The 17,189-nt window shown below is 39.2% G+C and overlaps 1 protein-coding gene across 1 annotated transcript in view; it reads left to right on the plus strand.

Moving 5' to 3' along the window:
* Window positions 1-6,863, plus strand: part of adgrg4a (adhesion G protein-coupled receptor G4a) — a 29,033-nt gene extending 22,170 nt beyond the window's left edge. The window contains exons 25-29 of the mRNA XM_041797873.1: window positions 44-312; window positions 4,549-4,654; window positions 4,882-5,162; window positions 5,391-5,492; window positions 5,590-6,863. Coding sequence (XP_041653807.1) covers window positions 44-312; window positions 4,549-4,654; window positions 4,882-5,162; window positions 5,391-5,492; window positions 5,590-5,729 — 898 coding nt within the window. The 3' untranslated portion in view covers window positions 5,730-6,863. The remainder of the gene's footprint in view (window positions 1-43; window positions 313-4,548; window positions 4,655-4,881; window positions 5,163-5,390; window positions 5,493-5,589) is intronic.
* Window positions 6,864-17,189: the final 10,326 nt, after the last annotated feature.

A 17,189-nucleotide genomic window follows, 5' to 3' on the forward strand; every position in this document is an offset into this window, starting at 1 on the left:
GAATCATTGCACTGGAGATTATCGACACTCTCTAATACTTCAGGAAGCTGCGTCGAGATTACCCATCTAAGATACTCATCAACCTGATCATCGCCCTGCTGGGGTTAAGCATGCTCTTCCTCCTTGACTCCTGGCTCTCATCATTCCAGAACTACGGTCTGTGCATCGCCACTGCTGTATTTCTGCACTATTTCCTGCTGGCTTCAGTCACCTGGATGGGCCTGGAGGCTTTGCACATGTACTTAGCACTCGTCAAAGTCTTCAACATCTACATTCCCTCCTACATCCTCAAGTTCTGTGCTGTAGGATGGGGTAAGACAAGACCCTTGATGCTACTTAAGTGAGAATGGAAGCTACACATTAACCATGGAATACAGAATATAAAAGACATTGTTGACCAGAATTCTATTCTTCCTTTTCAAGAACTAAAGATTGGATATGAATTAAAAGAGAATTAATTTTAGAAGTATTTACAGTTGAGAAATTTGTTAACAACAAACCTCGATCTTGAAATTATACAACCTACAGAAAAAGAAATAGAGGAAACTTTAATCAATAAGAGACAACTAATGGGTGTTGTATATGATATTCTCATCAAGACAGAAAGCAAGGAAGAATTATTACAAAATATTTATATTAAACGGAACAAAGATCTCAATATTGTAGATGCAAAAACAAAATTGAAGGACTGTTTAAAACTTACATACAGTATAACTACTAGGGGTGGGAGAGAAAAATCAGTACAGCATAGAATTACAATATTTTGTCTGGTGATATATCGTATCGGCACGCCACCAAGTATCAATTTTTTCAAATTAATTGCTAATATGAACTGAAGTCTGTGATAATGGAAAAATAAAATTATTGTTTGGACAATTGTTTGTCCAGTGAAGTCGGCAGAGGTGATGGTCATAGAGCAGGTGGAAGTTAGAACAACAATCATGGCAGCGCCAGGGGAAGGACATTAGGAATGCAAGCAGGGCACGAATGAGATGGACATGACACATGAGGTTTGCAAGAAGTGCTACATGGAAATAAAATACTGCAGAAATATGACAAACATGAGGGCAGGACTAACGCTAAACCAGCTAAACAGTTGAAAAGATAGTATAGTTTGCAATAAATGGAATCGCAATAGTCATTGTATTGCAAAATTTTTAAAATCGCAATAATATTGAACCGTGACCAAAGTATCGTGATAATATCGTATTGTGCTACTACTAGTGATTCACACCCCTAATAACTACCAGTAAAAACCTATGTCTAATCAAGTACAAGTTAATGACAAGAATTTATTATGGTAGAAACAAAATCCACAAATTTGACTCCAGCTCCACTGATAAATGTTTAAAATGCAACACTCAGAGAGACTCCCTCATTCATGCCTTTTGGTACTGTGTCAAAATAAGGGAAACTTGGGATAATATTGAAAACTGGATCTCAGAAATTTGTAATTATAAGATGAAGTTTTCCCCATTGATTTGTCTCTTTCAAAATTGTGGCAAAATAAAACAGCCAATCAGATGGCAAATCTTATTTTCATCATTAGTTTATAAAAAGCTTGTGTTGCAACACTGGAAAAACAAGGAAGCACCTACACTTCAAAAATGGAAAGCATTAATGAAATATTCCTTAAATATTGAAAGGACATTGTCAGAATTTAGCAACAAAGAAAAACAATTTAGCAGTATATGGAGCACAATTTACAAAGCTCCCTTCAGACTAACTGGAGCTGAAACCCACCCAACTTTCATGAACTCTTCAGGATCCTCTATTGGACTAAGTTTCTCTACATGTTATTGCAGTCATTCCTCAAGTTATAAGAACTTGAGCCCTGTGCGAGACTCTTTTCTTAATCACCTTCCCGCTGGATTTCTGACTGGTTTTCTGGTTATGCCTAAGTAATATTTACTCAACATATTAACACATCATTTATCAACATTTATTATCAATCATGTCTGACTCTGACAATGCATGTTAAATATCCAGAATAAAAGTTTGATAAGAAAACAGCTGCTGCTCACAACCTTGTCATGCATAACGGTGCCCCACATGGAAAAAAACAGCTAAGAACCTCTGATTTAACTGATTTAACATGGCTTAGTAATATTTACCCACCATATTTAGACATCATTTATCAACATTAGTTTTTCAAGTCAATCAGAGACCGGATTGTTTGCTGATCTCCGGAAAGTTTGTGCGCCACAAAAAGTGCACATACTTCCACTAGCTCTCAAAAACAGGCTAATCATAACTCTATTAACACTGCTTTCAACCTCATCATTAGATGCTTAATGCAATAAGGTCAATTTGCATAGGAAGTGTTGTATTTTCCCAAAATAACTGCATAATGGCTCAGCGTCTCTGCATGCTGGTGCATGTTTGCGGTGATTGACCTACAACATAATATGGAGAGCATTAAAGTTGAGCCTCTTGACTTATTTACAAATTTTTTTGTGTATGCACTTTATTGTGGACCTTTCACAAAGCGTCACACTGTTGGGCTGCACAGAGGCAGACACATATTCAAACATATTTACACAGCACTGCCAACAGCAAATCAACTGTGATTTCTAACACCAATGTGTGACACATCTCCTGTGTTATCTTGTTTAATAAGAGCATAGAGAAGTGCTTTAGAGGGAGCTTACTTTGATCAGGGATTTTTGGAGCAGGTGTATCACCACATCCAGGTGTGCCAAATACGTTTCCCTGTGGGTGTGTCAACAAAGTCCAGTTGCTTTCTCTCTCAGTTTTAAAGAAAAATCAGAGTCATGAGCCTGGTGGGGTTTTCCTCTTTTAGTGTGTGTTTGAGAGCAAAGTCTGTCTCCTCTTCAGTTTTGTGGCAGAGTGAGTGTATTAGTGTTATACAGGGGAAGTGATGTAACAGGGAATCGGGCAAACTGAGTTGAAAGGCACAACTATTGGGGCATTTTATAGAAAATCTGTACATATTTGTTTTTTTATGGCACCAGTTTCAAACCAGTAGACTCAAGAAGTCTTCTAAGAGGTATCAAGGACAATTGAAGCAATGGTTTGGGGTGCAAATTGAGACAGACAGACAGATCCACAGACCCGTCACTGATTATAGTAGTAAGATAGCTTGATACATCAGGACAAGTGTATTACTGTTTCATGATTGTTTTTTTTTTTTGTCTTTTCAGAGCAAAAGATTGCTAAAATCACACAAAGTGCATCTGTTATAGTTATGATTGACACTCATTGACCTGACACCCTAATGACCCGTGAACTCGTACACCAGGGGTGTCCAAACTATTCCACTGAGGGCCACATACAGAAATATATAAGGATGTTGGGGCCACTTTAATATCCACTTGGTGAGGTGTATGAATGTTTGTAAAACCAATATAATGATGGTTAAGATATACTTGGTGACTGAGTATGCCTAATTGCCTAAATGGCTACTTCACTGACAATAGAATAACACTGACTGAGTCAGCAGCAGAATGAAGGAGGAGCTGGGGTGGAGGAGGGTTGCAAGAGCTTGAAGAGAGAACATCAGAGCATAACCAGGCAAAAGCAGTTTAAATAAGGAAGAATGAGAGTGATTTGCCAAAAACATGCTTAGAGAAAATCAGCTGAGCCGCTGAGGGCTTGGCTGATTATTGCAGTGCTCCACTCCGTGGCCTGCCTAAACTAACACTGAACGCTAAATTTTATGGCCTACAAGACAAATAGATAATCATTTCCTGTTTTTCTTTTTTTTTGGGGGGGGGGGGGGTGGGGGGGATTTCAGGGGGGCCCTGCTTGGCCCTAACTACCACCAGCTCTGCCTCTGGAAGATTATTGGTACTGCTATTTGCTACTGTAACCCATCAGGGAGTTAGACAATGAGATATTATAATTTTGGCTGATGGTATGTTTACCATGTAGAGTGATGTCTTAACTTAGCTACACAATAAAAGCACATCAGTAGGTTCTGCTTGTCAAAATGTTTGTTTACAGAATTAGCATGGTAGCACCGCCTTTACTGTGAGGCACAATACAGTCAAGCACACGCTTCATGTTTCAATGTGGGCTCATTTTTATTTCATTGCTAAGATTTGCTGCAAGCCAATCAAAATTGGACTGCAGGCTGCATTTGGCCCCAGGGCCATAGTTGGGACACCCCTGTCTTACACAGTCATGGAGACAGTGGTGACAACAGAATACAATGAGCGGTAGAGATCATACTTCTGTCAGCCAAGGCTGGACAAGATTTTATTTGCATAGTCTGGCAGCGGCGAAGTCTGAGTCGACCTCTATATGCAGTCACAAGACAGGCATGAAAAGTTTAATAGTAAACTGAAACGCAGTCCTTGCAATTGAAATGACACCTTGTCTCCCCCAGTTGCAGCAGTGTGAACCCACAGGCTTTCAGAATGTTGTAGAGCACCCCATCTGCAAGTTTCAACTTTTCTTGTTGCTTATCTGAGATGAACTTAATTCAGAAGATTGTAATTGTCCTTTTCCTGATGTGTATATATACTGCTTCTCTGATCTAAGTGGGCCAAATAAGTTTGTTTTTCTTCTTTTGTCTCCTCACAGGTATTCCTCTGGTAATAGTGAGCCTGGTTCTGGCTATTGATAAGGATGCATATGGCAGCATTGTACCTGAAGAGACTAAAGTGGGGCTTCAGTCCAGTGATCAATTGTAAGAAAAAGAACTGAATGAGTCATCCTTACCTTGGGAACATGTTGTTCAAATTGAGTGATACAGATAGGGTGATTGAGTCATACAAAGCACACAAAAATGAATGTGGGTTAAGAATCGAAAATGAATTATCGCTCAGATGTATTTCTGACTAAAAATAGATTGGAGACACTGATGACACATCCCAGGGTAGATGACATAATAATGAACCCTTTCCTCTCCATCAGCTGCTGGCTGCAGGATGACGTCTACTTCTACGTGACGGTGGCAGCATTTTTTCTTCTGATCATGTTGTGCAACATCGCTGTGTTCATTGTGGTTCTGATCCAGATCAGACAGATGACGGTCAATAAGCCGTCAGCAAAGGGTCGCACGTCTCTGCAAGACCTGAGAGCGGTGGCGAGTATCACCGTGCTGTTAGGCCTGACTTGGTCAATGGGTTTCTTTGCAATTGGGCCGGGAAGAGTGGCCATGTTGTACCTGTTCTGCATCTTCAACTCTTTGCAGGGTAAATATCTGCACAGAGGAAAGAGTTATTGCGTTTATCTTTAATAATGGAAGTGGATCCTTCATATCCTAACCAATGATTATTTTTTAGCCTGTCCTTAACAAAGAGGAAATAAAAATACTGCCCTATCAGTAATGTATTTATTGCATGATCTTTAGGTATTACAAATTGCTAAATGTCAAAACAAAAACGGTGTGTATTTACTTTCCTGTTCTCCTTTTTTCCCAGGCTTCTTCATTTTTGTATTTCACTGTTTGTTGAAGGAAAATGTGAGAAAGCAGTGGAGAATCCACCTGTGCTGTGGACGTTTCAGACTCAATGATTACTCAGGTATGTAACATATTGCTTGCATCTAAAGTGCATGAAATAAAACAAGACAGGGAACTTGGGTGATTATTTTTCTGATATTTTTACCCCTTTTTTTCAGACTGGAGTCGCTCTGTGACAGCAGGTGGTGGTCCCGGCAAAAGGAGCATCCTGGTCAACTCAGACTCTTCTGACACCACTACCAGAAAAGTGTCAGACACCTCCACAGGATCAGCTCCAAACCACCAGCAGAGGGTGTGAATGGGCCTCTCTTTATGCCATACTGTAAAGCTCTGTTCCAAAGTCCATTATTTAATCACAGATGAAAATAAAACACTTCTATGTCTACATTTTGGCAGAGAAAGCTCAAATGAACCATAGCTTCTGGAAGGTGCAACAGGTTCTCAGTAATTAAAGTGTCTGTTGCAGTAAAATCTGCAAAGAAATTAATGCTTTAAGATGAAAAGTGTGACTAAAAAGTTCATCTTATGCTTTTATTGTGATATTAAAGCCCACTTGCTTATTTAATGCTGCACAGAAGCATCTGCAAGAGTTTTAAGGTAGATTAACTCTGACCTCTTTTCAAAGTACATGAGATGTTTGTTGCCTGTATAGCTGCTCTCAACTGTGCCTTTTCCATGGACCTTTACATTTCATGCACTAGGATGTTACCTTTAACAAAAACCTCAAATATATTCTTAATTTCCATAACAATAAAGTGGCAAGTTTAAATTTTATTTAATTTCTTAGTTGGATTTTGTGCTTCATTTAACCTCTGCATGCTAAACCATGTGTGATGATATGAGAGGACCTAAGAGTTGATAGAAAAAAGTAAAGTTTTTCTATGCCCCCCTCTCTATAATGCATTATAACATAGTATAAGTTTACTTATACTTTGTTATAATGCACCTATTGTGCTGTATAACATAGTTTTAAGCATTTATGACTATCTATAATGCCTTATAATAGTAAGAATAACTAATCATAATGCCAGTGTTCATAATGACTTATATAAGAAGCCATTATAGACACAGTCATTATAACCAGATATGATTACTGTTATAAGGCATTGAGTGCTTATGTGTTATAACACACCTAGAATGCTGTATTACCATAGTTATAAGCATACTTATAATATGTTATAATTCATTATAGAGTGGGGAACATAGAGCGTGTCTGTTGGAATAGTCCTTTTTTTCTCAGGAAGGTTCCTAACTGACCAGGAAGAATTTGATGGTCATGATTAGGGATGTCTGATTTCTCTGAATAATAAGGGCTGTATCTCATGTCTCTAAGGTTGTGCTGAGTCCTTTCCTTAGCAGCGTCACTTTGTGTCAGGACGCTCAAACAGCTGACTGTGTCTGCATAAATATGTACTGTATTTATTCTAATAAAATATCCACATTGACAGCTTGTCTCAGTGTGTGTGTAAAGAGAGAAACCTGCACAATTTTAAAAAAAGAACAACATACAGTCTATTTCTACCAGCACAACGGTTTCTCATACTAGTTGTTATTAGCTCAATTATGAGATGTGTAGGCTACTGTGTTACATTACAAGTGATTCTTACAGAGTGCCATATGCAATGAAAAATAGCCCACTTATAGGGTGCAACTTTGGGAAAATATTGATATAATAAAGCAATAATCAAACTACTCATTAATGATCAGACTGATATAAACTTTATTGACCAAACAATGAATGTAATATGTGTTTCTTACAGACAAATGGACTCCTGCTGTCAGACTTTAATTCTCTTCATAATCTACAAACACAGAAAATTACTGGCCATTAAAGAAAGTATCTTAATGCTTCTTTTGATTTTATAACCTAAAACATGTTTTATCTTTGATAATGAATCAGAAGATAAATCAAATATTAAACACTGTAGTGATTCACTCTATTATATTGATTTAGTCCAAGTTATGCTTGATATTAATTCAAATCCCTTTTTTAAGAGTTGTTCGGTTTCCTTTCACCAGAATTGGAAATTCCTCCGATATCACTGTTTTCCACTGTTAATTTCAAGCAGCTGTGGCATAAACCTTACTTTGGGTGGTGGTCTAATAAATTTGTTATGCACTGTATATTCTATTAAAAAAATAGCAGAGCTTAGGCCTAAGACAGTACAAAAGATATTACATAACAATGAAACAGAACAAAACATGCATGTTTTATAGAGTCTCATAGACAATTTTGAGCAATTTTTTTCCAAAGCACACATCTGTGACCCACTGAAAATTGCTTTTGACCCACTTTTGGGTCCTGACCCACCATTTGAGAACCACTGCTTTAAAGACCAGTTCCGATTGAGCTGCCGCTTTCCCACAGCTACCAGGACAGCAGCCCCTGAACATTCCACCGTAACGATCGCTAGCCATGCCGAAACAGAGCGGAAGAAGAGCAAAAACATCTTTTCTGGCATGGTAAGCTTTCAGTGTTGCTCCCTGCCCTTGTTTTAATAATGACACATTGTCCAGTTCTGACCAAATTGCTGCTGTGGCTAAGTCCAAGCTAATCACTCTTCTCCATTATAAATCTCTGTGAGGTTTCATTAAAGTCCACTGTGCTGTTAACCTTGCAAAGAAGAAGGATATGCCAGTTTCCTTGTTTCTCACTGGCAAATCCATCTTGCAAAGCTCCTGTCTGAGCCGTTTAGGCCTGGTAAGAAAGCGACAGGACTTTCGGATGCGGCAGGATCGTGACGTAAGCAAGCAGCGAAAAGAGGCCGGTGCCGTTATGGCGGAAGACGTTAGGGCGGATGCTGCTAAAGCACCAGTTTTATCAGAACTTGACATTTCTTCATTAAAGGAAGAGAAAAGAACAGCAGTGATTTTTTTTTTTCAGAAACGACAAAAGTCGTGTACTGACATGTCTACAGTCGCCATGGTTCGCATTATGCAATTCTATATGGAGTTTATTCCTTGGTAGCGGCAATGTCACATGTTTTGTTGCTCTGATTGGCCCGTAAAGATGTGACAGACAGAACGTTTATCCAATCACCCTCTGAGTTTTTTTTTCAAAGGCTTTGCCCTTTCCCAAATGCTGTATATTGAAGGTTTTCCAGATGAATGTGTGAAACAAATCCATCTGGCATGTCAGATTACTGTGCTGTAGCATCCAGTCAGCGAGTGATATCCAATAAGGGGGCACGTCTTTCAGCAAACAGAGTTCAGGGAGGCCTGGTCCCGTGAGTCTTCGTTTATCAGTACTTCTCGGTCCTCAGACCAGTTTAAGAGCTTTGGACCAGTCTTTAAGACCAAAGAAGGAGGACGGATCATTCAAGAGACATGGAGGGAGAGAAGAAAAGATGACCCATAATTCTTTGCATCAACCTTAATTAACGTGACGCACCTACAATCATGATAGACAGACAGACAGACAGACAGACAGATAGATAGACCTTTAAAATCTAATCACTTTATCATTTATTCAAAGTGGACATTTGCAACCTTGCAAAGCAGACGGATTGGTCAGATTCAGCCAGTTATTAGCTCATGAAAACGTTCAAGATGACGTGTTTGTTTCCAGTCAGAGAATGACCAGAACAATCAGAGTTATTCGAGGAGGCAGAAACTACAGGCGTGGCTCCATAACAATCCTTTGAACAGCTGATGAAGAAGTGTGGATGCAGCTGCAGTGTAATTAGAACAGGACAACATTTCTTTAATAGTAGAAGAGCTTAGAACCACACTAAAAGCTTTTATCCGTGAAATTTTTACCCTCCTCTTGACTGGCAGCAGCAAGAGTTTATTTCCCAGCTAGCTCCACTGATAGTGAAGAAATTCATCCCATACCATCTGTATGTGAAATAGTCTATCTGGCTTGTTATGTTAGGACGTTTGTGCAAAGTTTTGAAATTTCTCTTGTTCTCGGGGATTTATGTTTGCATGCAAGGGATGAGCATTAGCCCCATATCCCTGAGCCTTGACCCCCAAATTTTCATCAGATTATCATAGAGTCGGCGAGGCCATTTTTACAACATATGAAGAAAATCCCTCAAACCTCTCTGGCATATGGCACTCACAAGCGAGAGATGAAGATCAGGCCAAGGGACCTTGATATCTGACATCCATATAATTAAACTGCCTTGAGTCAGAGCGGATATTCCTGCAAAGTTAGACGAAAATCCCTCAAAGCATCATTGAGAAATGCTTTCATTGGTAAGGGATAAGCAATTGGCCTAATGATCTCCAACTTTGACCTTAAAAGTTTATTCAGATTATCACTGAGTCAGTGTACACATTTGCGCAATGTTAGAAAAGCATCCTTGACATATCTTATCAAAAGCAGAGGCTGCACATGAGCCTGTCTTTGACCTATAACCTTAAAATCTTAGAAGTTTGTCTGTGAGTCAGAGTGGACATTTGTGCAAAGTTAGAAGAAGATCCCTTGGAGGATTTTTGTGATAATGTGCTCCCAAAAACTTAGCAGATAGATCTGGACAACCTGAAACATGATGTCTCTAGCCCTGGCTATCGGGGTAGAGGCATACTTGCACCATGTGTCGCATATAAGAGGTTTAACATCATCTTCCTACAACCATTATAATGAATCTTTAAAAAAGTAATCTGAAATCCTCTCCAAAGCACCAGAACTGCTATGAACCTGTGTATAAGTTTATGACAGCGGAGGAAGGAATGTTTTAATAAGACGACTCTGTGGTTCTAGTGGAACTGGACGGATGGCATTCTGGTCATAGCTGTCTGCCTTAACACGCCCTCCCAGCCTAACACATACGGTACTTTTAGAGGCTAAGTATGCAAAATGTTTTTCTCTGTGGCAAGGGAGGAAAGAAAGACACCTGGTGAGGCCTCCTACATGAACACATCAGCTTTACTTGAGCGGTCAATGAAAGGACGCACTCGCTGGTCAATTTTGGTTGATCATCAGGTCAGGTAAGAGGAGAGTTACTTCACTAATACAGTGGTTTAGTTATCTTTAACCAATTGGAGTATCAGTTTGATAAATGCTAGGTTTGGTTTGCTTTGCTGGGTTGATGTAATATGGTTGTTTCAAGTGAAAGGTTAACACTAAAAAGAGTGGGCTTATTGTGCATTATAGCCTTCTTTTTTAACCATCATGCCATGCAAAGTTAATTTATTTTGACATAAAATCTCACTTTCTTTCTTCTGGAAATGTTCAAACATTTTGCAGGATTCTTTTTCATTGTTGGAGATGTTTGTCTGTCACGCATTGCTAAAAAAACTTGTTCATGCTAGACACGATTTCTAAGACGAAGAACTTACCGAAACAAGAAGTACACAAGTGACATGTCTTCCAAGCTCTTGCTGTTTTTGTTCTTTTGTGAACACTACAAAGAGAAGCCACTTGTTCATGACGTGGGTCCTCCAGGGCAAGACCAGATTAAAGTGCTTCAGATGTGCAGATAAGACGGGAATCTCAACACCTGAAAAAGAATTGATTTATAGCATTTAAAAGTGTCAATAGAGTCGATATATAACCAGCTTCAGAGGGTCAACTAATAAAGCTTAATGATAGAGCACCAAATTAGAGCAAAGGTTTTCTTGTCGCATGCAACATAAAAAGCTGATCAAGATCCTACGATGTCAATGCTATACATGGAAACCAAAACCTAATCTCCTATGAGCAAGCCCTTGTAAGCAGTGATGAGTAGATACTGTCATATAACAGACAGAAATCGAGCAGAGCAAAACTCATTGGTTAATATTCATCAATATGCAGAAAGAAGAAGTACACGACAGTGTTATTTTGGCAGCTATTTTTAATCTTAATCTTAGTTTTAGTCTTAAGATGAAATGTATTTTAGTTTTAGTCACATTTTTAGTCATTTCTACCCTTTTTTAGTTTTAGTTTAGTTTTAGTAGACGAAAACTCAAAAACATTTTAATGTAATTTTAGTCCATAAAAAGTCCTCACGTTTTAGTCTTTACTTTTAGTCCAAACATTTATTTTCTGGCCTTAATCTGGTACCAGACCTTGGGTCCCTGCTTTCTACAGCTGAGAGACAAAATAGCTACAGCTGCAATGTTTTTGACAGATTTACCCATAGTAGAGAAATATCTAGGATTTAGAGTGTCCGATGAAAATTTTATTACATTTTAGTCTGGTTTTAGTCATCTTGACGAAGACTAAACTTAGTTTTTGTCAGTTTAAGTCATCACAGATCTAATTTTGTTAGTCTTGGTCTAATTTTGTCATGAAAAAAAGGCTGTCGACAAACATGTTTAGTCATAGTTTTAATTGACAAAATTAACTCTGGCACACGACCATTGTACTAAAGTAAAAGTACAGTTGCTCTGGTTAAAACTTACTTTAGTTAAAGTAAAACTACTGTTGTTTAAATCTAGTCAAACAAAAAGCGTTTGATTTAAAGTTTACTTTAAGTACTGAGTAGCTACTGAGGAGTTCCACAGTAAAATATCATCCGCCTTTACTTGCAAGAACAGGAGAACAGTTCTCCAACCAGGTTGCTCAGGTAAAGTCACACCCCTGTAATCAATTTGATAATACACAACAAAAATGACAGTGTTATTCAAACTCACATAGAGTTAAAGTGATCACTTTTAATGTGTCTACATTGCTCCACACTACATATAGTTAAAATACATTTTTAAGTGTTAAATATTTTACAGTATGACAGAGCTGCAGTAATTCTTGAACATCTGTGTTCAGGTAGGTCTTCTCTGGTAAGAACAAAGCAGAGGCTTAACCTCAATGTAAGGCAAAGTATACTGATGCATTTTGGGTCCTGTACGATCACCTAAAGTCACAGGCCGGGAATGCTAACTCAGTGGATAACTTCAGTCATGGTGCAAATGTGTCTTGCATCAAAAACAACAACAATCCACTGGAACAAAGACCAAAAGAACCCCAGTGGGGATCGCTGTACAGCAGGCAACATCCAAACACACATAAACAAATCTAAACACTCTGCCCAAAGGCATGATGGGAAACTCCACCCACACATTCCCCCAGATTGAAAATCCCTGTGGGCAGATCTTAGATCAAATGACTCTAGAGAGCTGAACTAACACTGGTGGATCAAAAGTTTTAAATGTCTCCAATCTGAAGCACATTTCACTCAGAATGGATTTAAAATTGCACTTAAAATAAAAAAAATAAAATGACACCCTGTGAATACCTTAGAAATATTGTTTGACAATCTTGTATTGTGTTGTCCATTTGCATAAAATTTTTGCTTTCTTTTCTGCTGTAGCCTAGGAAGGATTTATGAACACTTTCAGAGCAACTCTGAGCAAAGAGCGAACAGAAACTTTTTGTGAAGAGGCAGGATTTACCACATTGCATGGTCTAATTCTTTCAAATGCTGTGATTCGTTGATCCAAAGAAAGGAGAATAAGTTCTGTCTCAGTGTTAATTGGCAAATGAGGACATAGAAAACCATCCTATTAATCATGGACAAGTCAGAGAATGTGTATGAGAAATAGCTGAATAAAATCTAAGGTTATACTTGATTGATTTATACAGTAGATAGATAAATAGACATAATGACAGATAGATCTGAGATGGGAGTGAGCAAAAATATAATAATAGATCAAATATGTGCAAAGATAAGAGAGAACTGCTGGTAAAGAATGCACAAATCTTTAAAGTAATACAGTTTAGTTTGGAGTGCTGTGACCAAGTATTTGTCCCCTTCCTGACATCTTATCTTTTGCATATTTGTCACACTTAAACGTTTTACATGGTCAGGCAAATTTTGAAAGCAGACAAAGAAAACCTGAGTAAATTCAAAATGCCATTTTTAAATGATGATTTCATTTATTAAGGCATCCAAAAAGCAATTGCTGCCCAGGTCTGATTACTGTCAGACATATTGAATCCAGAAATCCCCTAAATAGAACAGTCTGATACAGTGAAGTAGACTAAAAGATCTCAGAAAGCAACACATCGTGGCGCCATCTAGAGAAATTCAAGAACAGATTAGAAACAAAGTCATTGCCATCTATCAGTCTGGAAAGGGTTACAAAACCAGTTCTAAGGTTTGTGGGCCCAGTCATCCACAGTGAGCGCCATTATCCACAAATGGAGAAAACTTGGAACAGTGGTGAACCTTCCCAGGAGTGTCTGGCCTACCAAAATAATTCCAAGAGCATACTGACGACTCATCCAGGAGGTCCCAGAACAAGCAGGTCTCACTTGACTCAGTTAAGGTCAGAGTTCATGATTCAACAATAAGAAAGAGACTTTCACATTTGACAAAAAACATCCTGATGATCCCTAAGACTTTTGGTGAAAATATTCTGTGGACTGACGAGACAAAAATTTGACTTTTTGGAAGGTGTGGGACATCTGGAGTAAAACTTTATATAAACAACATCATACCAACACTCAAACATGTTGGTAGTGTGAGGGTCTGGGGCTGCTTTGTTGCTTCACAGGACCTGGACCACTCACTTGGGTTATGCAGCAGGATGATGATCTAAAACACACCAGAAGGTCAACCTTTAGAAAAACAAAATGAAGGTTTTGAAGTGGCCAAGTCAAAGTTTGGACTTAAATCTGATTGAGATGCTGTGGCATGACCTTAAACAGGACATGCTGGAAAACCCTCCAGTGTGGCTGAATTTAAACAATTCAGCAAAGACGAGTGGGCCAAAATTCCTCCACAGCAATGTGAAACACTCACAGACACTTATTACAAATGTTTGCTTGCAGTCATTGCTGCCAAAGGTGGAACAACCAGTTATTAGGATTAATTTAATTAAATTAAGTTTACACACAGGGCCAGGTAGGTTTGGATGGCTTTACGCCCCTAATAAATGGAATCATCATTTAAAAACTGCGTTTTTTATTTACTTAGGTTATCTTCGTCTGGTATTAAGCATGTACCTGTGTAGTAAACCACATCTACCATGCATGCCTCTGCTTGCACTGAAGAGAAATCAACTGAAATGCATGAATAGATCAGTTTTGTCTTCTTCTAATCTCTCTCATTATACCGTCATCTTAGATTTGTTACTGCCCATGTATGATCCAATAACAATGGGAGCCCTCGGAGCTCTGTGAAAGGCTGAGATGGTTGTTGAATATTTTTCATCTTTAGCAGAATCTAGTCGTCACTGTAAGGGGAAACTCTTAGAAATGTCATAAGGCTAAACATTTTCTTTGAATTTCAACATCAGGAGCTACTCTTTATACACAGGAGGCTTTGTGTAAATGGCCCCTGGTGTTGTATATATTGAGCTTCGTCTTATATAACGTATGTTTGTCTGTTTTCAGTGACAGCTGACCCAATGGAGGACAGAACAGACAGTCAGATGGCTGTGAAGGTGGAAAAGCATTCTCAGTATGTCATCCTGACTTACTTCCAGGGAGACATCAACAGCATGGTGGATGCCCACTTCACCCGTGCTCTCAGCAAAGTCTGCAAGCCCAAAGCACCGGCAGCAAAACCTAAGAAGATACGGAGAACGATTAAAACAGGTGGGCTCAAAAACAAACTTCCAGAATATCTGGTTTTAAAGCAGGGGTTCTCAACTGGTCCGGTCTCAGGACCCACCAGCCTGTTTTACAACAGGTCGCAACCCAGGTTTCCTAACAATTTCCAACAACGCATGTTGAGTTGATAGAATGTGTTGCATTTAGAACGATTAGACCAAAATACCTGATATAAAAAAGACTAAATTTTATACCTACTGTCCCCATCATTATGTGTCAATTTTTGCCACTTTTCCAGAGAGCTTGTGAAGTAATTTCATTATCATGGGAAAAGTAACCAAGTGTCACAAGAAGAGGAGAAAAATTTATTGAAATACTGATCAAACATTTAAATTTAACCCAATTTCACAGTAAAATACAAGGTTTCAATGCCAATTCCAATAAAGCCTCCAGGACTTTTGCCACCATTTTTTTCAGACACCAAGCCATGACCCACTGGAAACTGCTCCATGACCCACTTTTGGGTCCTGACCCACCAGTTGAGAACCACTGTTTTAAAGGGATATTTTAGATTTTTTTTTTTTTTTTGTTTTGTACTTTGCAATGGTATGGACATGAGCTTCAAGAGTACCAGTGTGCATTGCCTCTCTAAGGAGGGGCAAGCAACAAGGAAGCTAAGCATTACAGTGCTGCAGATGGGTGCAGTTTCTCTGCATCATTATGCTGGTCATTGATTAAAATAGGCCAAAATGGCTCAATTGCATGCTGTATTAAAAAATGTTCGTGTTTTATTTAGCCTCTGCGTTTGGCACTATTCTGCAGTGTAACTTTCTGCTGTGTTCTTTTGCCTCAGCATATTGTACAGTAGCTGAGAAATTCACACTAATGCATGGTGTATGCATTTCCCAGACAGAAACACTGTAGTGCTGAAAAACATTCTGACGTTTGAAGGCCACAAATATTTATATCACTTATAGCAAACTTGAGCCAAATTTAACACAAATTTTAATCATTTTTGTGTAATTCCAAATAAAGAAGCCCTAAACACAAATTCTTTTACCCCAAAACCATTGAATGAACTATTTCTAAGTGTTACACCATGATTTCTGTTCATTTGCACAAATCTAATTTTAACAACCTCAGGGCAGACGGAGCCTCACTCCCCCCTGAGATCTCTGGCACCCTGCTAAGGGGGTCCCTCGGGAACCAAGGCCATGTTAGACTTCCTCTCAGCTCTTTATTGGAATCCATCCACATCACCTTTATTCAGGTAGGACAGCTGAAGTGGGACAGAAAATACAGGGAAAGAGAGAGAGAGAGAGTGGGGGGAAGACTTGCACCAAACAGTTCAGACACCAGGAATTAATCCCAGGACCAGTATGTTGAAGGTCTCTGTATTTAGGTGCCTGCTCTAACCACTGAGCTACACTGGCGCCCCCATCTGAAACATTTTCACAGGATTTTTAAAGCGTGTCCGTCTGGGAAAAGTGTCAGGCTATTTCTGTTTTAAAGCCGTTTGTGTTGTATATGCAACCATTTTTTCTGATACAAGATTCGGAAGAACACATAGCCGAAGGTGGCATTGTAAAATAGTGCCAAACAGGGAGGCTGAATTACACAAAGAAACTGATCCCATCTGTAGAACTGTACAGTCCTCCTGTGTGCCATTCATGCTCTTCTTACAGGGGCAATGCACACTAAAACCTTTGGAGGCTCATGCTCACACTATTGTCAAGAATCTTATATAAACTTCAAAAATGCTGAAATATCCCTTTAACAGGACATCTGCGTCATTATTAGATGTATTTTTTCTTTGTGCCCTGCAGAGGAAAGCAGCCCCTGTCAGGGTAGTGCTGTCGACTCTTACTCCGAGTCCCAGGTCCCTCCTGTAGCAGGACGTCTCCTGACCTTCCCTGTAGAAAGTGCTCCAGACTCATGGCACTCGTTCACCAACAGGGTAGCAGAAGGCCCTGGGTTGCCATATCCCCTATCCCAAGACGGTCTCAGTGTAACCGGGCAGCAGTACGCCACATCCCTGCTTAACCTACTGCAGAATGACCGGGGAGATCTGGGACCCAGTATGGCCTCCAGCTCCAAGCCAGAGATGCTTCCTGGATGGACAATGCCACAAGGATTTAGAGAGTCTGTAGACCCTGCTTTGGACTATGAAACCGGTGAGCCAGTATGAAATATTTAAAATGCCATGTTTAACAGTCCAGAACTAACATTTGAGTCTTCTTTTAGTCTCCTTGATGAAACTAAACTTAGTTTTCATCAGTTTTACCACCAGTGACCTATTTTTAGCCAGCCTTGGTCCCTTCTATCTAATGGAGT

The sequence above is a fragment of the Cheilinus undulatus genome, linkage group 10, assembly GCF_018320785.1.
Source record: "Cheilinus undulatus linkage group 10, ASM1832078v1, whole genome shotgun sequence".
Classification (NCBI taxonomy): domain Eukaryota; kingdom Metazoa; phylum Chordata; class Actinopteri; order Labriformes; family Labridae; genus Cheilinus; species Cheilinus undulatus.